Below are 25,212 nucleotides of genomic sequence, written 5' to 3' on the forward strand. Positions count from 1 at the left end.
AATAACATGAAAGAAATATCAACTATAAAAAGGCACGCAGTACTCCAATTTTTTAGCATTCCTTACTTGTATTGTTGTTAGCTAGCTACTTTCATATTAGTTTTACAATTAGTAAAGTTTTACATCTTAAATTTCATCTTTACATACATAGGTGTATTATGATTCTGTCGAAGAATTCTTTTAGAGTTGTCACTTCTGTTTCATTTGGGACACCTTAAAAAGATATCTATCGATTGAGAGATTTCATTTGGTGAAATTTATTTTAAATCAGCATCACGGACAAAAACAATCGACCCTGACGGAAACAGCATTCAATGTAAATATTGTATCTCGTGCAAAAGGACACAATTCTATTGGAATAACAATATTCATCCGAATAGCTCGCAGTACTGTGGGTAAGTGTGGTGGGGATGATGTTGTTAGGGAGATCGCTGCCCGTGGCCGATACCAGAGGTCTGTTCGCGTTCGCGTTCGCGTTCAGTCGGTGCGTGCTAGCGGCTCGTGTCGCGTGTTTTCAGTTCACTTCTTACCTCGTCGTCATCCTTGACACACGATCTGCCGCTTTGTTCATCTTCATGCGTGTTTTCGTCCACGGTTCTCTCTGTACAATCTTCGAATTTCCCGCTGAATTATCACGGTGCAACGTCGAGAAGTGTCAGAGGAGACTCTGCGGTTCCGGACAATCGTTATCGATCTTTGGAGCACCGATCGCGAATTCAGAGGTAGGTTGGTTTCCATAGCAGGTGCCACGCTAGTCGAGAAACACGTGGACCAGCCGATTACACCGACTCTTTCTGTAATACATCGTATATATACCTTGTACAGATTCTGTTATGAAAGATTGACGCGATGGATTAATTAACCGCAAAGTATGAATATTTATGTACCTACATAGGTACCTATGTAAGTAAATTTAAATCTAGAGATGGAAATATGGGAAATATCTACAATAATCGATAATAACCTCTAATATCTATCTACAATATTATTACAACATTTATAGCAGTTATAATCATTTATTAACAGAAAGGATTTATTTTTCTTCAGTTATGTTTATGAGAATAGGAAATTGCTTAAATAGTTCACTTACTGGTTAAGAAGTTCCGATGATTTTTCTTTAAAAAATTGAAGAATATGAGAACTCATCTTTACGACAGAGTTCGTCGCGCGAATTTTGAAGGGAGATGCTCCAATTGGTCGGCGGTAGCGTGACAATCGCGATATTACAATCGAACAACTTTGACCATTCGATTATCGAAATATTCTTACAAAATCGTACAGTCGCGATCTAACGGCCATGTCTACCGCTAGAAAGTATAACGTGTCGCGTGGAAATTTGTTCGTTGAGAGTATCTTCGGTAATGAGCGAGGTTCGAGTGATGGAATTCTTAAATATTCGCGGTATCGGTTCGAAAAAATGGATGGAAAATGTCGATAAACGAAGATTGAAAAGTAAAAACGTTTTATACGATGTAATTGCATGTCTTCGCTGCATGGTAGAAGGTAAGTGAAGGATTGTTGTATTACTTCAGACGAGTCGAACGACCCGAATTAAGTATGCAATCGTGTTAACGATTTTTAAGAATGATTGTTGCATCCGCGCGAAAAAGAAAAAGGTTAGATTCGCTATTTTGTTATCGTGACGCGACCTTATGTAATATTTATATTTTTTTTTATTTTTAGTACACGATATTAGCCTCAAACGATCATAAATTTCCTTCGTTTCATTGATACTGACAATCAAAACAACGGCACAACTTTTGGCGCGCCAATATTTGAATTTCTTTAAAGACGCCATTTTTCCTCAATATAGATTGTGCGTAATAATTGTAATATTTTAATTGTTAAAATATGATTACAGTTAATTTTAACTGTAATTACACATAATTTCAATTAAACGTATTGCAATTTATTACTTGATATTTATGTAATTGAGAATGATAATGATTTTAGAATTTTTTTCAAAAACTTAAAATTAAGATTATTTTTAGTAAATTAAGAAATGTACAAGTATATTGATTCTAAGTTACTTTTGTAAAAAAAAGTCATGTTTCTGTAATGAGAATCGTAAATTTGATTCCGTTTTCCGAAATTAAACAATTTTATGTTTTCTAAACTATGATTCACTGGTCACTATCTTTATATCAGTCAGTGTTTTAAAACGGCACTTTTAATATATGAAAATTATGAAATTATTCTCTTATTTTGTTACGAATTTCTCTCCACGCTGTTTCTCAACACAGCGTGAATAGTACTACAAAATTGGCTTAGTCAATGTTTACGCAGCTCCATTCATCATAGAAATTCACAAGAAGTCCTTGTATAGTATTTAGGACACAATAGAATACATTTTGAAAGCGATACATTATTCCGCGTTTCATTCAACATTCTGTAACATGAACCCAGGTCACTTGATTACTATTCACTTCCTTCAACAAACGTTTACTCAATTAATATTCAATATTTAATATTTAACATTCAATATTTAATTTTTAACTTTCAACTGGTATTATCGAATAATAGGTGACCAATAATTACAATTGGACTTAAGCTTTTTTAAATATCTATTTTATTAAAATAATGTTTCGTGTATTTAATTTTATCTTAAGCAAAAATCTATTGCTATTTATTATTAATCTATAAATTGAAATTATGTAATTTAATTGAAGCTATTGAATCACTCAAACAGCAGTTAATGCTTACTGTCCAATATTTAATGTTTAATTTATTCGTTACCCTATTCATTAAATCTAATAAAGTATTAAAAATTCAATTTCATTGAAGATATTCGCTTTATCTACCACTAGTTTCACGTTTGCTAGTTTGCCAGTTCGTTACTATTTAAATCTTGTAAATTGGATGATATTTTTATCGTCGAATCGTGTCTACAAGATGTAAAGACCAAGGTTACTCGCGAATTGATCGATCTTATTTTCTCTTTTTTTATTTAGACGTTCGCGGAATTCTGAAAAAGTAACGGAGACAGGATGGTTCGGTTAAGATTGTTTCCGTTCGCGTTATTTTCGTGCATGCGATGTCCCTGTAAACTCTCATTTTCTTGCGTATGCTTTTTTCTAAATTTTGCCAACGAGTTCGTCTGCGAACGTTAAAAGAAAGGTCAATGATGATATACGAAACACGAACATCGGATTTAGCCATTTATCGCTATATTTTGAATCGTGAAACTCTAATTTTTTTCATTATTTTATTATTCATCATTCGTAATTTTCAATTGCGTGCTTGCAGTTCTAAGCAATATTGATGTTGTATTAAAATATAGCTGTTTAGCCTTTGTTTCATTTAGTCTTTTTATTTAATATGTGAATTATTCTCAATTCCTTGAGATACTGAAACTTTTATAATTTCTTTTACTACGAATATAATTAGTTGTGAAGAGAATTCATAATTAAACTAATAAATTTAGCCAATTTTTCTCGGAATCAACTTCTTATCTATTCAAAGAGAGAAACAACTCAGTTTCTAGTAATTAATTGCATGTACTATTTTTATGTCATTCTTTTGAAATAAAAGCGTAAGATTATTTTGGACTGAATGATTTTAACAGCATACGGAGTAACGTTATCTTCGAATTATTTATGGGAATCCAAATAAATTACTAGTAAAATAGCTTAGAATAGATAAGATTATTTGGCGCTAATGCTAACTGTTCATCGTGTATCACAGTTTGTACGAACTTTATGAAAAGGTTACGCGAAACAGAGTGATATAACACTTCTCCTCGTGCCATAATCATTGCATCAAAATCATATAAATTCCCGATGTTCAAAAAATGTTGATTTATCTTTTGACTAAAATTAATTGCATTTGTTTTAATCTTATTTGTATTCTCGGTTAAGCAGGAAAAGAATACTTTTTTATTCCGCGTAACGTCTTTTACTTTTATAACGATTTTTATTAATTTTTCATCTGATGTTATTTCAAATATCACAGAAGAATATGAATATGAATACATACAGATGCGAAAGATTTTCTGGTTTCTCCTTTTTAGTAAGCTCGTTAATTCAAATAATTCCGTATGTTTCTTCTGAATTTGAATACCGCTCGGCTAACATCACGTTGTCAAAAATTTATTTGACTCGATCAAATAGAAGAAGTCAATTTGAAGTTCAGAATATTACGTCAATAATATATTTGCTTTTCGTTATTTTTAAACATATTTTATTCATTTTAAAACTTAATTAATTAAAGCGCAGTAATTGAATAGATAAATAATTTAATTTAAAAACGACAAGTTTATATTTAGTTTAATTCACATTTTCCTTCTTAATTGAAATTAACATTCCGAGTAATTTTCTACAGAGTATTCTTTTGTATAATAGGATCTCGGCACATAGGAGTTTTATTTCACGATGGGCACAGCGTCTTCAGTTAATTTTTTATACTGTATTAGGAAAAATTGTTTCCAGAATTCGAAAGCCAATTATTTATAAAGAAAACAGACATCACAGCTGATTTAGTCGTTTCGCGAACAGGTTCGTTTCGCAAAAATCACTGTTCCTCTTTCTCTTTTCTCGTCTTCGTCGTTTCTTTTTCGTTTCGGCGACACCGCTTGTAAATTAGTTGCATTCTCATGCATTAACGCTGAAGGCCATAAATAGAGGTTAAACGAGCTTCGCGGCTTCTTATAATTGAGCGCCGAACTTTATTAAAAATCGATAATAACAGGCGGAAGTTGGCCGCCACGTTTTCGAAAGAGAAATCACATGTCATTTTGTCACATTCCAATTTCTTTATCTTTTTTTTTTTCTTTTCTTGCATTCGACAAACAAGTTGTCAATGAGTAATTCTCCCGTTTCTCTGAAAATAGTTTCGATCGGTTCTTACAGACGTTTGGACATTACGGGCATTAATTGTATTCTCTTTAAACTAAAAAAAATTCTAAAAATTATTTCTTTGATTGGCGACATTAGGAGTATAGGGTTCTTAAATAATTTGGTATAATTTTCTTTCAAATAAATAATTTTTTCTAAAATGTTAAACATATCAAACGGAGGAATTTGAGAGAATAAAAATTATTATTCTTCAATTCTGAGCAACATTTTATGTCTGTACGTATAACTGTACTTCTAAAAGATTTATAAAGAAAATTATATATTCAATGATTCAGTGCTATAAGTGGAATAATTCAGTTTTTATTATCCCATTAATTTGGAAGAATATTCGTCACCAAATTCAGAACTGTTTTGTAAGAATACATATGTTAGAATTTCTCTAATTTTTTTAATACACATACAGTTCCAACAATTAAGAGAAACTTCTGAAACTTTTTAAACGAGGCGAATTATCAATTAGACATTGAAATCGACAAATACCATAAATGAAACAAATTCGATTCGAAGGGTAATGATTTACGACAGAAGCTTCCGCTAAAAGATCACAATTTTTTTGCAAGCGGTGATATTTATGAATATCGATAAATTACACGCGTGCAACTCAATTTTCCAGCAATTTGTTCCACGTCGAATGCATCGCTCGACGTGTTCCCATGCTTCGAAAATTTTTTTTCTAAAACGAAGGATAACAAGTCTTTAACGTTTCCTTGTAAGATCGATCGATAAAACATTATCTGCAATGATTATCTTTCGAGCGGTTGGTTGCGTGAGTATCCTTAAAATAAAAATACGTAAAAATATAGAAAGCGTTTGAGAATTTTACTAAATAAATTGAAAACAAGCGTGATTGTTTTTTGAAAAATCAGCTTTAGTTTTTTCCAGCCTCTAATCCCATTTCGGCTCCCTGGTAGATCCTGATTGTTTTGCTTCTCATTCATTGCTGTTCCTACGATTCCACTCTTCTTTTTTTCAGGGATTTATTTTCAGAATACGTACGGTAAATTACGAAATTATGTTGTTGACTTTACACGATTGATGTTTGTTCAGGATAAACAAAACGAAATCTTTTTAATAGACACGTGTATTGTGATAGTTGAACTTTATTAGGAAGCAAAAATGAACAGAGCAATTATTTCACTATATTTCTACATAAGCGATTATTTTTATTCGTAAAGAGTTATTATATAGTTCTGGAAATCAGTGTATTATTTATTACAAAAATTAATTAAAATCCATTAAATAAGATATTAAATGTATTAAATAGATTAGGTAGAAAAATACGAAGTAAAATTTTGGCAATTTCGTATACGATTAAATCGAAGGAACAGTTGAAAGAAAGAAATTTAATAAAAATCCTACAAACTCGTTCTACACGCGTCAAAATTGCAAGAGACAAATTGTCGATAGCAACGATATCACGTCCAAAATTATATATTTCCTAAGAGTCTAAAATCATCGTTTGTCATTTAGTCACGGATGACTATACAATACTGATTTGCATCTAGTTACAGAAATTCGGGATATTTGATTTGATTTTGTACTTGATCTAAATGAAATTAACAATTCCCACACTTCATTTCGCAAAGTGAAGTCAATTCAATCAATAAATCGTCTCACTCTCCCGCAAATGTGAGTCGAATGATACCATTTAATGGTTAATTAAACTCACGCAGGTGTACGTTGAAAATTCAGCGGCGTAAATTGGATTCTTTTTGCAGCGTGTCGATTCTCTGTTTCCTCAGGTTGGATCTCGATGTTTCGACACTACAAACGAGACGGACCTTCGTAAGCAACGAGACCAGCTCGTTCGTCGCGATTTTGCATTCCGAAGCATTGCGAAGTAACGTGACGCTTCGTCGTCAATCAGAACGTGTCCGTTCTGAATTCGTTAATCTAGCCAGACGATTCGTGATCGGTGTTTCGTTTGGTTTCTTCCTCTTTCTTGGTCAGAGCCATTAAGGTAACTGCGTTTCTTTCTCGCGTGCAAAGGCGAATTTCTTTTGAAACTTTCGAGAGAGAAAATCTCTATTGGACAATGTATTGACCATTTTGTTCGATTAGCTTTTGTCATATTTCGGGCAACTTCGTCACTCCACAAGTCATCTTGCGAAATAGGAATTGTCTTCGAGTTAGAGTTGAGCTCGAAGCAGGATTCACAGAGAGATCTTGGTGACAATTTAATCCGACGCCGGGGGCAACGCACGATAAGGAGACAGCGTGATATCTAAAAGTGCTTTTATATTAAGCTGCCAGGCTTGGTTTTGTTTTTAAAGTTTTTCTGTACTGTCGTATGATACGCGATACCGCCTGTTTTTTGAATTGAGAGGAAGATACGTGTAATTGACGTTTAAAATTAGTACGAATAATTTCGTAACGCTTATCGTTTGATAACGCCACCTTTTTGATATCTTCTGACAAGGCGCATCAATGAAAATTACACAGAAATTCTCAAATTAATGTCACTTGCATATAGATAATCTATATTCGACGCCCACATTTTCTTTTTATTCCTATGACATTTGCTGGTTCGTCCTGTATTCCAAACAGAATTTCATATTTTCTGTATACATTTCTTTTCTTCATGTACATTTTCTTTTTTCATATATTTTTTTTTTTTTTTTTTGTTTCTTTATATACATATATATTGTGTCAATTTTTTTTCTGTATTACATACATTTTATACATTTTCAGACTGCACTGGTTTCAAACTGCATCATTATAATCATTACGATACCAATGTCATTTCAAAATCTTTTATACAACACACACACACACACACACATATATATAGATACATGAAAATTTTTCTAGAATATTTTCGTGAGTTACTATATATCTACATATGCTTCGTTATTTATTGTTTGTTGTAACTGAAATGTTTGTTTCTTCAAAGAATTTATATATATATATATAAATATATTATATATATTATATAAATATATATAAATTCTTATCTTAATTATATATATATAATTCTATATATATAGAATTTATATATATAAATTCTTATCTTAATTATATATATATATATATATATATATATATATATATATATAAATAGATAGATACATGAAAATTTTTCTATAATATTTTCGTGAGTTACTATATATCTACATATGCTTCGTTATTTATTGTTTGTTGTAACTAAATTTCTTCAAAGAATTTCAAGAAACGCGTGACTCTTCGAAACTTTCTTATTGTAAAATCAAAAAGAAAATTATTTTCAGCCGTAATTGTTTCCGGCAAACTGTGGATCGCGAGAGAGAAAGACGCGGCACGTTCGAATTTCTTTCACGGCAGCGAATTGAAATTTAACGAACACTTGTCGTTTGGCGAGCATTGAATGATACTCGAGCGATTCGCGAAAAGACAACCGATGAACAACCAAGCAAGCGAGATTCAAGTTCTGTCATGCGCACGTGTTTCGCGCGACACCGATATATTTATGACGCTAGTTTCACTCGCAAATTTGCTTAAGTGATTTCCTTACGCTCCGTTTAGAAACGGGCGTGCAAGGAGCTGTTATAAATGAGTCAATAATTTTTAGCCCGAATATTTGACGCCGGAATCTTATTATACAATCTTATTATCCAACAACCTCTTGCAGGTTGAATTTTATCTGGATCACGGAAGAAATTTTTTTTTTTTTACTAACTAATGCAAAGCGCGTTTCCAAAACTCGAAATTTAATCCTTAAAATTTATTTTTCTCTATTTCTGAATACTCAATCTTTGAATTTTCTGATATGTACATTTTTCGAATTATTATTTTGTGCATTTATAGAAAAATTTCAAAGATTTACAAAGAAAAAAGCACGCGTAGTTCTGTACAGAAATTAAAGATCTCTGTCGTCAATTATAATCTTCAAATTTTTCTAATTCTATACTCTAATGCTCGTAATATCCAAAAGGAGTAATAACTTTTAACATTTACTAAAGATCAGACAAATTAAAGTACATTTAAATTTCAAAAATCAATCGTGACAAATTCCTGCCAACTAATAAGTCATCTAAGAAAGAAGAAAGAGTGAGCCATTCATAAAATTTTCATCGTATTGATCAGTGAATAAAAACGTATACAATAGAAAGTATCGACAATTCTCGACTCAGCAGCTATGTACGTAACGGAGGGAGTCTGTCGATTAAGTCACAGTTATAAATCGAAAATGTTAATTGAATATTAATGCAGATCAGATATGCAAATGCAACTAATAATACATTCTACAAACGATTACGATCGCGGTTGCGAGACGAGAAACAAAGTGTCTGTCATGCGGAACTTTGTGGAATAAATTTTCAAAGTGCAACGACTCGACGTTACACGATGGTGCAGGTTGCAGAAGCGTCGCGTTTACAAACGAGTAAATGATTGAAAATACCAGAGAGTTGAAGCGTATCTTCGAATATTCTTCGATAACACTTCCTTATGCTAATGAATTGTCAACCGGTAAAGAAATTTGATTATTCATGTCTAGCATTCATGGTTTTTTGTCACGATCAATGACGACAGTGCAGACTTTAACATCGATAGAGTGTCGTCAATTTTGCTTGAAGGAGATAAGATTAAATCGTCTCGATTAAAGGGAAATTTATAATTTTCATGATTTTATAATTTATATTTTTAAAGTTTATAATTTAGATCTCGCCTTTTAAAGGGAAATTTATAATTTTCATGATTTTATAATTTATATTTTTAAATTTTGTAATTTAGATCTCGTCTTTTAAAGGGAAATTTATAATTTTCGTGATTTTATAATTTATATTTTTAAATTTTATAATTTAGATTTATAATTTTTAGTTATCAAATTGTTACAAAGTTACTTACTTTAGTTCGTAAGTTTTTCATCTCTCGAATCCTTGGGTGTTTTCTCTAACTCGTTAGATTTCATAAATTCCTGAATTACTAAATTTTTGTACTTTTCTTTTTGTTAGATTTCATAAATTCCTGAATTACTAAATTTTTGTAACTAAAGTTTCTAAAGTGAAATCTTTCGAACCTTCAAGTCGCGATCTCGAATTTTCCATTTGTCTAAACTTCTGAATTCTCTTTCATCACACATTGCTTCATCCACATTACACAAACATACTTGAAAACAATTTTCTTCTTTTTAGATCAACGAATAACTTGATCAGACACATGTATCAAACGCGTGTTTTCTTCAAGTATATCGAAAATGTAAAAATTTAATAAAAGATAATAGCCTCACGAAACTACGAAATTAGCTGAAATTATCTCGCGAGTCCAATTCTAATCGAGACGTTCGGCAGAGGCTGACTTATGTGTCGGCGCGTTAGCCGGCAGACAGAAATTCACAGACAAAGATTGATCGATCGATGGATCGGACTAGGAAAGGTACGCGACAAGAATAGTTTGACCCAGACCTTAAGTGACTGGCGAGGTCAGCAGCCGACGTCGAGCGCCGCTTTTATATTTCACTCGGCGACGTCGTCGTCATTCCTCGTAGCCGCAGACTCGACACACACCGCCTCTGTAATGCTTCTTTCGAGCTTTCATTACCGTGGCGTTTATGTTGCTCGGTGATACCAGACTGTGGTATAGCTATACACTACCTTTCACAAGTATCACCACTTTGGTCCATCTCTAGAAACAGCATTAAAAGTTAGAAGCCATCGAAACGATCGATGTGCAATTTAATCTTTATATAGAAATTCGATAGATTTAAAATACGGCTTTGCAATTTGTGACATTTCGTAGATTTTATATGGATGTGAAGTTTACGATACGCGGTGCAGATTTGCAATTTTTTAATAAATTTTAGATTAATAGATTAAAAATAAATCAACTCTGTCGATGTATCACCACTTTGGTCCATCTCTAGAAACAGCATTAAAAGTTAGAAGCCATCGAAACGATCGATGTGCAATTCAATCTCTATATAGAAATTCGATAGATTTAAAATACGGCTTTGCAATTTGTGACATTTCGTAGATTTTATATGGATGTGAAATTTATGATACGCGGTGCAGATTTGCAATTTTTTAAAACTAATTTTTTTTTTAATCTATCGATGTGACGTCGTCGGGAAACAAGTGGTTTATATAATTGGTTTATATAACTGATGATTTTTTTATTCGTATGATAGAAGTTCGGACGAGCGAATTCGATTGATAAAAATTTCATTCATCAAGCATCGAAATTTTCCTGACTATATATAATAAAACGCACGATAATATTAATAATATGTAATAATATTTAAAATATTATATACCATATTTAAAATATTACATATCATATTTAAAATATTTAAAATATTCAATTAAATATTTAAAAGTAAATTTAATTTCTTTGTCGTGTAAAATATTTATTGCGTAACAATATTGAAACAGCTCAATTACAAACATATTAAATTAAATTAAATTCAAAAAAGTTCAAGAAACTCGAGGTTGAAAGAACTTCTGAATTGATAAAAATTCTACTTCCACGAGGTTTGATACGAATAACAATTTTATTACTACACGTTTACTGGCTTTTAAAAATTCCACGGTTTAAAGTAAATCTCAGCAAACGCGAGCAAACTTTTGAAAGGTGGTGTAGTCACTATGTTGCACGCGGAGACCGCAGAAATACATATACGCGTTTCGTTGCTTTTATACAGTTGGTTGTTTGATTCTTTGATTTTCTACCGCGCGAGAGGCAACTCTGTGATGCTCGGTCGGTTTGCGAATGTTCGCTAGAATCGTGTAGAATTGGTGTTAGAGGTTAGAGGCCCGACAAAAAGATCCTTGGGGGCTCCGAGCCGGTGATTCTTACGGTTGCTCTTTGAATAAATCCCGCTCTTGAATCCTTGATCGATGGTGTTCGATAAATGCTAATGGATACCCGCCATAGGGTTATTAATTCTCCGTGCGCACGTTGGATAGTTAAGTTCTATTGAAAGTTCGAGGCCCTGATTATTTGTTTCTCCAGATGTTGCATTTATCGATCGTGGATTTTTACGCTTTTGGAAGAAATGTCGAAATACAAAAATGCACGAAAGAATGTCTGTAATATAGAACGATGTATAAAATATTCAAAATAGATCAATTTTTCTTTAGTTCTGCTTGTGAACAGTGTGAAATTGCATTAAAAATTTTCGGTATTGTTTTTTTTAAACATTTATTATATTTGGTTGATGAAATTTATGTAATATTTGTTTGATGTATGTGTGTGTGATTTTTTTCTACGTTTTGTAACGTAATACATCATCCACAAGAACTATTAATCTATCGCACTTTAAAATTTATTGCGACGATCTCGCAAATCCGTCGATGGATGAAGAAATTTTCGAGAAATAAAAAAAATGAAACAACCCAGGCTGTTTTGCAATTAAGGAGAACTGGTCGGAAGATTCGGAGAACCGTTCGATGAAACGCATGAAAGAAATCGTTGAGCGCTATTTATACATCGTCTGACTTGGTCTAATTACCGATTCCCACTTCTGGTCGTCGAGAGATCAAACCAAAACTTAGCTTCCGATACCCAGTGAAAAGCCTGTTCGAGGAATTGAAACGCTAAACGAACAACTTAAAGGAAAGTTAAGAAAAATTCATATTTTTTTTAAAAGAAAAGAAATTTGGGATTTTCAACTTTCGAGATGTTCAACCTTGAATGTTTCAACTTTCGAATTTCCAACCTTCAAATTTCCTAGCTTTCGAATTTCCTTACCTTCAGATTTTTTTATCCCTTGAATTTTCAATTTCTCAAATTTTCAAATCTTGAGTTTTTCAATCTTCGAGCCTTTAATCCTTCGAAGAGAAACCAAAAGTCTTTACAATGATCAACGATTTGCTAACGTAAGATCTTTAGTCTTCGTCGCTTGATTCTTTTTTTTTTTTTTTTTTTTTCTCGTGGCTGGTTGTCGTAAATTAGAGCTCAAGGGCTGCCACGTCTGGAACCACACCGTAGATCGCGATTCGATGAGACGGATCGCGTTTGTACAGAAAAATGAAAAACAATTTCGGTGTTATTTTTATCGAACACGTTCCTTGCGGTTCTTTAGTCTAGACTTTTAGATTTTCGTCGTACGTTTCAACGCGTCGAATGAACGTTCGTTTGTGTGTTAATGCTAATGACTACGTTGTCAGAATGGCCAAAATGGTTATTTAGAATGAATCATGAACGTTTTATGTAATTGACGAGGAACTATTTTAGAAAAGAATTTGAAAGAGTTTCAGGAATTTTATTTTATTTGATTGGCGAAAGAATTTTACATAAGTGTCGAATTTATTTGCATTTTTTAGATTAACGAATATTCGAATTTTCTAACTCATGACTTACGAAAAAAAGAAAATTATAAATCCTTGAATTTCCGTAAAGCCTTCAATTTTGGACTGTCAAAATCTCGAATTTTTCAGCTCCCTAATTTTCCTCCGGAAACGCTTGGCCCTCGAATTTTCTAAATCTGAAAGTCTCTCAAACTTCCAAATCGTCGAATTTTTCAATAAATCTGCAAATATTCCCTAGTTTCATTTCACATCTCAACCAACAACAGAGCATAACATTTTCCTTCCCATTTATTTTCTACAATTCCACACAATTCCATGCAACTCGAGAGAGATATACTACAAATAATAACAGCCTTCAAACCATTCCTCCTCGCGTTCGATCACTCTCGAAGAGAACCTGAGATAGACGATTTCCAGCTGGATTCGCGCGTGCCTTGAGTCAATTATTTCCGAATTAACGCGGCTGCTCGATCCAATCAGCAACGCGTCAATTAATCGCTGATACCTTCTCTCGCTTCTCTTCCCTTTCCGACGATACGATCGGAAATTTATTCGCAACGGTGGTCTCCGTGTCGCGCGATAAGAAAACGACGCACCGCGTCTTAAATGTTTAACGCGACACGAATCGGTTTCACGGCGATTCGCACGGTTAAATTGCCCGACATGGGGAAATCATTTGGTGCGCCGGGTGGAAACCATTCTCGCTTCTTCTCCAGCTTGTTCTTTTGTCCTCTAGTTGACTATTTCTCTTGGAATTTAACTGAATACAATTGAACGAGAGCTGTGTGCGTGGTTGTTGAATTTCGCGACGTTTGTTGTTATCATAGTAAAGAATAATTTATATATTATATAATTATTTATAATTTATCATATTATATAAATACTTATATAATATTAATATAATAATATAAATATTTATAATTATTTACATATACAATCTAATCATAGTAAAGAATAATTTATATATTATATAATTATTTACAATTTATTATATTATATAAATATTTATATTAATATCATATAAATATTTGTAATTATTTATACATACAATTTAATCATAGTAAAGAATAATTTATGTATTATATAATTATATAATTATTTATAATTTATTATATTATAAATTATATATTAATATTATATAAATATTTATAATTATTTATATATACAATCTACGTGAGAGCTAATCACCTTTATGCTAGATACTAACTCAATTATCTTTGTTTCTATTAAATATAATAATTCTATTTCACAGAATTTTATAGTAAATATAAATTTTAATATAAATAATATATATACTTAAATTTCATTTTAGACTCTCTTTCATAAAATTTCATGAATTATATGTCGTATTTATATTTCCTATAATTTTCTTATACTTTTCTGTGTTCACCAATGTACCAATAGTTGAGGAGTCATATTGGTGAACTTCGTAAACCGAAAAACTGATAACTAGATTACGGAATAAATTTTATGTATTTGCGGAAAGTTCAATAGTGTGCATAATATGTAAAAATATATACTTTTCTTAAACTTTACGTGTTTAAGAATAAGTAATTTGCATCTCAACATTAGAACTACCAAAATGGTCAAAAGAACCAATTTATTATATCTCTGTTAGAAATTTTGTAGATACGAAACAGTACATATTTAGAGAACCACATGATTTTTCATTTGATCAAAATCTATAAATCTAAAAAGTTTGTGTTTTATGTTTTTCACTTTTAATCGTCACTGTTGGAAATTTTATGTTTCAGCAGTCTTAAGATTCGACTCTCCATCACCGCCAAACTCTAACATCAACAATTCTTTCTGTTTCCAGTTCGAAATGAAGCCGGAACAGGCGGCGGACCCTCACTGACCATAGCGCGAACAACCGTCGACCACATCTTCAAGCCTCTGCTATGCCCTCGCTTCCTTAACGATCCAGAATCCGCTTCGCTCGGTCATATGTCGAAGACAAGAAGGTGATCGCGGTCGTGTTAACCAGCGAGGTTAAGCGAGAGAAAGCGTAACGACAAAGCGTGGCAAGATAGCTGACCTGGTGCACGGCGAATCGAAGAACGGTCCAGCCCTCCTTAATGGACATTCCGCGGTTAGATCCCGGTTGGATTTAGCCGTGGCTGGTTCTCTCCACCGTGGTGAAAACAAGACCGAAGGAACAAAACGTGGAAGCCTTGAGATCACCGGCTGCGAGGAAGGACTCTATGGTGGCGCTCGAGGGTGGCGCAGAGTGGCGAATGACCTGGTGCCGCCGCGATAATCCCTCCTCTCTCCTCTTAGTTGGACTTCGTAGCTCGAAGCCACGAAAATGATCGACTGACTGCTCGACTGGCTGGCGTGTAATCGGACGGATCTGGCCAGCAGCATCCTTCCTCTTGCCTCTCCTCTTCGCTCGAACCTCTCTCGGTGGCTAACGGCAAACCACTGGTGAATTTTGAATCGATGCCCGAACAGCGAATGAATGATACCCGAAGCGAGTAATTCGCCTCTGACTCGGTGATCTACCGGTGATCAACGAGTCGAGAAGAGAGCGATTCTCTCCGAGCAATTCTCATCTCCCGATCTCGGATCTTCCGATGTTCAACGAGTCGAGAAGCAACGTACAAACGACGCGCCGGGTAGTTCTTTTCTTTTGAACTCGGGATTCAACCGGTGGCTAACGAGTCGAGGAACAACAAATAATAAAGAAACAGGTCGGGTTAAATGTGTCTTGCTGGCAAAGGAGTCGCAGACATGTCGCGAATCTCGAATCGCGCCTCGACCGTCGTCGCGCTGATCAGCATCGCGCTGCTGGTGCTATTCCTGGTGATATTATGGACTGGTGTACGCATAACGAAGCAAGAGACGATCGAGGGGAACGTCGATGGAAGTCGCGACGCTGCGGAGAAGACTCTGGGCAGCTTCTTGAGGGAACGGTCCAACGAGTCTTCGTCTTCTTCTTTTTCTTCTTCTTCTTCTTCGTCGTCGTCGTCGACCACTGTCAAGATTCTGTTCGACGACGAGAGCTTCAATAACGAAGGTAGGAGTTTTTTGTTGTTCAGAGTTATTGATGTGTCGGGCGGAAAGGGAATTTGTTCGTGGAGGGACCTTTCAGTTTTTATGCCCCTTGCTGCGAATTAATTTGTAGGGACCTCTGGGGTTTTGTGTTGGGATTCGTTGCGAATTCGTGAACTAGAATACAAATCGGTGAATTAATGAGTCGAAGCTTGTTGTGAATTTATGTTTGACAATTGAAGAGTTCGGAAGAACCTGGTCTTCTTTTTTTTACGTTCGCGAGGTTTATTACAAGTTAATTCGCTGGGATTTCGGGTTATTATGTTTGAAAGGAACACAGAGTTTTTCTATTCTTGCAAGATTATACGAATTCTGCGTTTCTTTCTTCCCCCAAAACGTTTTCATTGGAAAATAATTTAATCAGAGTAATGCGGTTTATATTAGATATTATTTATCGCAGAAATTTAAATATCAATAGAGATTTATTATAGAATTAGAATGAATGGTATAGAATAAAATAATATGTAGAATAAATTCATATTTATTGATTAGAAAAAACGCTGAAGTTGGAAATGTAAAATCTCACGCTCTAAAAGAGTTAAATATTTTAATTGTTGTCCTCCGTCTATAGTGAGAATAGAATTTTATAATTGACTTCTACTTTCATTTCAAATCCAGAAATAAATGAACGAATCGTATCGTAAAGAGGCAACGTACTACCAAAACGCTTACATTTTAAACGTAAGTCATTTCTAATTTTTATTACGATGATTGGACGCGATCGATCTTCTAAAAGTCAGTCGTTTAGCAGCGGCGTGATCGATGAAGAGTACGTCGATTATGACATGCAACAATTAATCTGTTCTTGGAACTCTTTGTGAAGAGGTAGTTTCTTTATGATAAAAGTAGTATCTTGTTTATGGAAATGATACGACTGTTCTGTTAAATGTACGGTTTAAAATTAATTTGAATTATGTTGCATTAAATTTTACCTCAATTACATTTTCACTATACTCTGTTTGCAAGATAGGAATTTTTTCGAAAATTTTTTTCATCTTACAAGAATAAATTTAAATATACAAATTTCTACTGTACATTAGAAGTTTTGCCTTACTATAATTTATCATCTTCGAGCCTGCTTTCGGGCTTTCTATTTGTAAAATATAATAACGGTATACAACTCCATTTGATTTACTGAGTAGCATATACTGAGGTAACAGGTTGTTACCTTTAAATTTGAAAATCAGCAATGAAAGGTCAGAGAGCAAGCAAAGTTTCATCCAAAGTTGCATTCTCCTTGGCTTAGAAAATCAAAAATTAGTGAAAGATTTAATCGGCAATAAGAAATTGTGATAAACGCAAAGCTAATTTCGATAAATACGCTTCGTCGAGAAATGAAGACAGCAGCAAGATCTCCGCGTAGCTGTCGATGACAAAGTCGAACGCGGCTTCGTGCACGCTCGAGCGAGGGGATCGACGCGAATTATCTGATAAACGGGTGTGGATCTCGCGATTCGGTATCGATCGTCACGCAGAAAACGACAGAGTTGTGAAAGATCCGTTAACGCGTTTAGTCTCAGTCAAGGTGTGCAACAGAGGCTCTCAGGGAACGCTAGAACGTCCAGACGTCCTTGTAAGGCCGCTGCTCCAAAGCACCCACACCTACACCAACACCCACACACACACATATACGTATATCCTCGTATCTTCTGGTGCCCCGAGCACGAATCTTTATTCACGTATATGTACTCATATTCCTACCTAGCCTGCACCTACATCCTAAGTACTTTTACCGAGTCGTCTGGCTCGAGTCACTTCGCTCGTTTCGTGCACCTGATGATACTTCGGCGAATCGTGTTCAGCATTCCCCGGAGATTCGTTGAAAAATCGAACCGAGGAAATCGGGATCCCTCGGAGTCGATTTTCGAGATTCTTTCTTCGTTCTCTCTCTCTTTCTTTTTTTTTCTGTTTTCTTCTTTTTGGTCTCGCGTGAGTTCTATCCGCAGTTTCGAGGAATTACGAGAGAGGATTTTTCTATGTCGGGAGTTAATCTTCGGTTTGCGACGAAGGTGATTTTTTAAGATCCTCTCTTGGACCTCTCTTTCCTTTTTTTTCATTTTACCGGACGGGATTCGAGGAATTGTGAGATTTGTAGAGAAGGATTTCGCGTTGGAATTTTCTGCTGATGATAAATGTGGAATTAATTGGAAGTTATGGCGGAAGTGTTGAGGAAGATTGATTAGGGATAGTTCTTAGTATTTCGAGGATATTCTTTTAGACACTGATCGCGCAGAGGTATCTTAACACGGGAATTATCGGCGATTGAGACGTAAAATTTCCATCAGGGATGTATAGTAAAAAAAAAGAAAAATTTACAATGCAATAAAGTACAAGTTTTTATTTATATATTTTGCAAAAATTAAATCATTTAAATCTTTAAAAATACTCTGTTTTACGTCTGTAGAATATCCAATAAAAATTACAGATTGGTCATTTTAACCGTGTTAATGCTTAGATTTACTATTTGACCGTGTCAATGGCTTAGATTTACTATCACTTAATTTTTACATTTACCTGTCAAACCAAAAGTTTCACCACATCTGTCTGTGTGAAATTACATAGATCTTTGAATATCTAGAAATTCCCTTGCCAGTCCATGCGTTAAATGAACGTGTCTGTTATTCTATAATATAGCCAAAGCCATGCACGAATTAACATAACAACAAAATATCAAACAAAGTACGAAGCACAAACGTAGTTTTAGTTGCTACACTGTACAACTGCGTATTCCTCTTTCCACTACAGTTAACCATGTCGTTTAAAAAATTCTCCACTCGAGGAACAATCAATATAGTCAAAGCTCACACGCACACACACACACACACACACATTGCACGTATATAGCCATATTTTCCAAGAAATAAACGAATGTAAGATCTCTCGAGCGTAATGAATGTACACGACGACTCTATCCCGCTCTCTGCAGACGCATAATTATTCCCGCGGGTTCGCGAGATACCGGTCAGCGCCATAACGTTCGCCTACACCTTCATTCCCGGATCGTACCACCAGTTCCACGCGCGTAGCACTAATTTCGCGCAGTTTATTAGTTTCTCTGAAGTCCGTTATCTCGCCGCGATCTCCTCGCCAGCCTCGATCCAATCTCCGATCTCTCGTGCCGATCATTAACGAGCGCTAATTGCGCCGATCCGTGGATTATTTCGCGATCCTCTCCGGCTTCTCCCTTTGTCGATTTGTCTCTGTCCCTCGACTTGACTCGTGTACTTTTCTTCTTCTTTTTTCTTTTTTTTTTTTTTTTTTTCTCTTCCTCCGCGTTCGTTCTTCGGAGAGAAATTCTCTTCTCGGTAGAAAATGTCGCGTTCGCTGACTATTTCGATCGCGAAACAAGATAAGAGGAATCGTAACTTTTTATGCTGAGATCGGTATCTCAGGCTTAATTGAAACGGAAATTAACGCTCGAGCGCGAAACCATCCACACCGAGGGAATTGCTGGACGTTTCTTTCGCGTGAAATTGTGTTCCTCGATCGATGGGGCAAACTGTAGTAGATTTTCTTACAGGTGCTTGGGAATTATTAATTAAGAATACTTTTCATATTTTTTACTCGGTTATTTAATTAATCAAGAATCGTTTTATTAATGTTTAATGATAATGCAGATGGGTCTCGCTTAATTTTTATTTAATTATATTAATATTGAAACTGAATGAATAATAATTGTCGAAAGTGTCGAGATTAATTTACTGCTTTTCAAAGTGAATTTCAAATTATCCTGGATAATTTTAAATAGAAAAGGAATTGTGTGTTTTAAGCTAAGTTTTTTATTAATATTAATAGTATTGTATTAATAGTAACGGAGGGCCTCGTTTTAATTCAATGACCAAGCTGAGGTGAGATGTAATGTAACTCACGAAAGTGACATTTTTTATGAATATGTTGTGTGCGTTTTATATATACAGGGTGTTTCGTAACTTGTGGGACTCACTTCGGGAGCTGATTGTACGCCTAAAAATAATGAAAAAAAAGTCATATAAATATATGTCCTATNTGGTTACTCTCTTTATCATTCCTGGTGTTTCTCGAATTTGTCGGAAGCCTTGCTCTATTCTATTTCGTAGTATTTCAGCATGTTCAATCGATGTTGCGTATACAATAGATTTTAAATGTCCTCACAAATGAAAATCTAATGGATTCAAATCCGGAGACCGAGCAGGCCATGCAACAGGACCAATCCATTTATTTGCAAAGTGTTGATTTAAAAATTGCCTAGCCACTCGGCTAAAACGCGGCGGAGTTCCATCATGCATAAACCGCATACGAATAATCTAATATCGACTGGAATTTCCTCTAATATTTCGTGTAAACGCGTGCTCAAAAAATCAACGTATTTTGTTCCTGTTAGTTTCCTATCAAGAGAAAAAGGTCCAATTAAAAATTTATCAATTGTTCCTGCCCATACGTTCAAACTAAACTGGTGTTGATGTCTTGAATGCACAATAACATGTGGATTTTCTTCATCCCAATTATGATTATTATGAAAATTGAATATACCATCCCTGGTAAAACTAGCTTACTAGAGTTTTCTCTGTTTATAAAATTCATTATATCTCATAAACGGAGACAGATAGGACATATATTTATATGACTTTTTTTTATTATTTTTAGACGTACAATCAGCTCTGGAATTCGGTCTCACAAGTTACGAAACCCTGTATATATATATATAAAATTTGTGAATTATATGTACAATGGGAAATATTGTGCGCGTTATACATAAAACAGGAGACTCGCGATTTTTCTACCAAGGTGGAAAGGAATGAGCCAGATAAATCAACCGTTGTACTTGTGCCTCTTGTAACTTGACTTGACGTCACGGGCTAAACGAACTTACAATCGTAGTGATAAGTCGCCGAGATAACAGCATGGATGTTTGAATATCTACGATGTAGGCATGTGTCGCTTTCTACCTTTGCCGCAACACGACGACTACCATATCGTTACAACCCGATAATCGAACGCTTTCATCTAGTGATACCATCCTTCCTCTGTATCGAACATATTTCAAACAAATGAAACAAATGTACGTAGTAGGTATCCGCGCGGACAGATAACTTGAAGTATGCTTGTAAAAAAAGTTTCCAGTTGATTTCTATCGATTTGTATCTATACAAAGAAGTTTGTTGGAATCAATTGACTATAAATTTCAATACGGTGATAGTAATGAATTTTAATATCAATTTGTTTTTTATTTTACGAAAAATGCAATGAAAGATAGAAATATAGATAATCAAATTTTAAAGCGTTCCAAGCAAATTAAGTTCGTGTTAACAAAAATAACTTTCGTCTTTTTAATCGTTTTACAAAACTGTATAAATATTATTATTATATTATTGAATATATGTGCGAAATTTTGACGAAGAAGATCGTATAAATTCTTCGTCAAAAAAAAAAAAAAAAAGATAAAAATCACCGAAAAATACATTTCTTAGATTACAACACTTTCTTGATGAAACTTTATGTTTTATTTTATTTTATTTTTCGTACAAGTAGTTTACGTTCCATTTTTATAATTCTAAAAGAAAAATTTGACAAAAATTATTCAAAATACGCTTTTTTCTATTGCAACACTTTTTTACAAGAAATTTCGTTCTTCGTATAAATAATTTCATTTGTGTCGCATAATTCTCGAGAAAAGAATTCTGCAGATTCTTTGTACAAAAAAAAAAAAAAGAAAAGAAAAATGGCAAAAGTCCAAAAATACTTCTCGCGTTACAACAGTTTCTTAACAAGCTCCGACTTTATTCTTCGCGCAAATGATTTCACTCGCGTTCTATTTCGTGCTCATTTACTCTCACAAACCCTGCCACCGACAAGACGAATCCACAAAAATCCCCGTTTCCAACATCCACGTTCATTTAAATGTTCTCCGCTCGAAGCTATCGATCCTTCGATGATGTCTTGCTTTTAATTCGTTAGATAAGAGTTTAATGACTACAGATAGCGGGACTCTGGCGCGATATCTTTCCGGCACGATCTGAAAGCCGAGCGTTGACTCGCCGACTCGTGTATTTGCATATTCGTCGCTCTGAATTTATTTAAAGAAAGCACGTGCACGCGATGTGACGTAAGAATAGCGTAAAGTTTGCTCGAAATCGCAACACGTTGAGAATCTTGCGCTGAATGATTCTTTTTCTTTTTCTTTTTCGCTCTTTTGAATCGACAACAAAGAATTAAACGGATCTAAATTAAGAACGATGTAATTGTCGAGTTTGCTTAGAATTTAGAAGAGTTTACATTTGTTCACTCGTGCGATCATGGTGAGAAGAAATAGAAATTTCCATTCGTTTTTGGAACTTTTTTCTTTATTGCATTTTTATTGTAACTTAATGCTTAAACTTTCTTTCGTTGTTGTAATATTGATTTCGATTAAGAATTTTGAAACTTTCAATATTATAGCTAGCTTCGAGATTATAATTAAGGAGAAGAAATCATTTTCGTTCTTGGAAATTTTTAAATATTTTGAAATGTCGTAAATTTTTTTAAACACAGAATTTTTAATATATCATTATATTATTATTATTTATATTTCGACTATTATTTTAGATCATTTGCAACGCATGAAAATGTGTTTCACGTGTTCAGATGTTTTCTATAATATTAAATTTATTTTATAAATAATATAACATATATATTATTAAATAATATATATTATAATATAATTATATAATATAATAATATATATAATGATATAATATAATATATATAAAATAATTTATATATATTAATATAAAATTTATTTTCTATAATACATATATTTTTTACATATCCTGTATAATTTCCTACAAGTGCACAAACATCTGGACTCTCTTTATTATGCACAGATGTGCATAATATTATACCTACAGTAATTGTGTGCAACGTAAACTTTTCCCTTTTGATATAATTTTTGCTACTCATCTAACCTTTCATTAAAATGCGAAAATTTTTATCCCTCAAACAGATATAGAGGTTCAAAACAACTAGAGATTTATGGTCGTGTACAATGTATCTACTCTAAGACTGTAATTTTAAATGTATCACTGAATCTAGCAACCAAGGTCTACACTTGTTACATGGACCATTTTATCCACTAGCCAAGGTTATGTCCTCACGTTCGATCAACACATTCGCTAGCTAGGGATTTGCTAGTTTCGAGTCGTTCATTATAGTCAATAACCAAAGATTTATAGTACCAGATCGTCTACAATTTTATAGTGCCAGACGTCTACAATTTTAGCCGAATCATTATGCACAGAAGCAAAGATTCATTCAGCTTCCAGTTAACTATTACAGTCGATAAACAATTACTTACAAATTCACATGTGCAGTTTGCAGATCTTCTTCTCTGCAGTGAGATTACATATACTTGCAAGCACAAACTATAAGATATAATCGGTGATTAATTTAAAAAAAAAACCATAGTTTTATTCGGTAAAAAATCATAGTTTAACTCGGTTTAAATAAATCGGTGGTTTGGGCAACGAAACCTTTTCATTGAAATTGAAAAGAAGCTAATCGCAAGAAAATTTTAATCAAGCTTTCGATTTAATTTTTAATTAATACGTAATCCTGAACTTGAAAGGTTTCTATTGAACTCTGTGTTGCAATTGAATGAAAGAAATACATTAAATGAATTGAATACGTCCAATTAAAAATCTTCGTTATTGAATAATCTACTGATAACCTATTTGACTGCCGTCCGTTTAGCCTTCTAAATTAATAATTTTTCTCGCGCGAGAAATAATTCTCAGCCAAACGTATTCTTCTCATTAAATTCGTCTCATTAAACGTCATTATCTTATCTTTCTTACTCGTACTCAATCGTATCTTAATCGCCGGCTCATTAAAATAATTATTGAGCAACCGATATGCCGTTAGCATATTCTAAATGAAAAATTTATTCGTACAAGCCCGAAATACCTTCTAACGTCTGCCCCGTCCACTCTAATCCGACGTCCAGCTAATTTATCGACAGTCTGACTCTCGCAAATATTTTCATCGTGAAAATTTAAAAACGCCCGCCATGTAATTAATATGCCTGCCGCATAATATTCGCGCGAGAGATCCGCTTGGAATTCTCAGCCTAAAAGTTCTTATCGTCAAACGAAGCGTCGTTACAGTCGCCAGATAATTATCCACCTAAGTGCTGACGAGGAGTCGGTGCTTTTTCCTCGGTATAGTATGCCGTCGGTGTCTCCAGAATTATCTCTGCTGCTACGTGCGAGCTTTTGTGCACTGAACAACTCGGCGCGTGTGAAGCACGCCTGCACGAAGGCGTGTTAATGTTGTACGAACGTTTCTTGCTTCGCGTAACCATGCGTGCACACGTCTTTTCCAGCGAGAAAATAGCTACGTGATTTTCCCCTTTTCGTTGGGAATAATAACCGCGTCGTGATCACGTGTCGAGAAGGAAGGTTCTGCTGATTCGTTTTTGGACCGGAGATCTCGTTATTTTAGAATGGAACATTCTAATGCGATATTTCACGAAAAATTGACTATTGCCAGATTTTTACTGTCTAAGTTATACATAGACACCGTGTCAAGTTGAATAATCAATTGATCTTGATTATTTTTTAATTAATTACAGGTTAAAAATACCTGTATTAGTCGTAGAAAATATATTTTTTATATAATAATATATTTTAAAATATATTATTATAATAATATATAATAATATATTTTCAATATATTATATTGTTATATTATTACTATTATAATATAATACTATTATAATATATAATATTATTATAATATATAATATATAATAATATTATATATTACTATATATTACTATTATAATATATAATATATAATAATATTATATATTACTATATAATACTATTATTATTGTTATATTATTACTATTATTATGTATTATTATATTATTATATTATTATGTATAATGATATATTTTCAAATATAATATATTTCTAATATGTTATTATATTACATATTATATAATATATTAAATATATTTTTTAAATTAAGTGATTTCTTTTTTCTTCATAAGTTATGTCAGATTAATCGTGAATGATATAATACTATTCGCGACAACTTGATTTGTGATAGTCTTTGTGCAGTCG

General features: G+C 33.6%; 1 protein-coding gene across 7 annotated transcripts in view; it reads left to right on the top strand.

The window, feature by feature from the left end:
- Window positions 1–221: 221 nt before the first annotated feature.
- LOC122538462 (A disintegrin and metalloproteinase with thrombospondin motifs gon-1-like) overlaps window positions 222–25,212 on the top strand; it is a 188,403-nt gene continuing 163,412 nt past the window's right edge. For 5 of the 7 annotated variants that reach the window (XR_006308856.1, XM_043672547.1, XM_043672549.1 and 2 more), the window contains exons 1-2: window positions 223–722; window positions 14,898–16,097. Coding sequence is in view for 6 of the 7 variants with exons in the window: in XM_043672547.1 (XP_043528482.1) it covers window positions 15,782–16,097 (316 nt within the window). In the remaining variant the exon portion in view is untranslated. Of the gene's footprint in view, window positions 723–1,193; window positions 1,504–14,897; window positions 16,098–25,212 lie in introns of those variants that run through there. The other 2 variants (XM_043672551.1, XM_043672548.1) reach the window with 2 other exon arrangements.

This window comes from Frieseomelitta varia, unplaced genomic scaffold (genome assembly GCF_011392965.1).
Source record: "Frieseomelitta varia isolate USP_RPSP 00005682 unplaced genomic scaffold, Fvar_1.2 scaffold_164, whole genome shotgun sequence".
Classification (NCBI taxonomy): domain Eukaryota; kingdom Metazoa; phylum Arthropoda; class Insecta; order Hymenoptera; family Apidae; genus Frieseomelitta; species Frieseomelitta varia.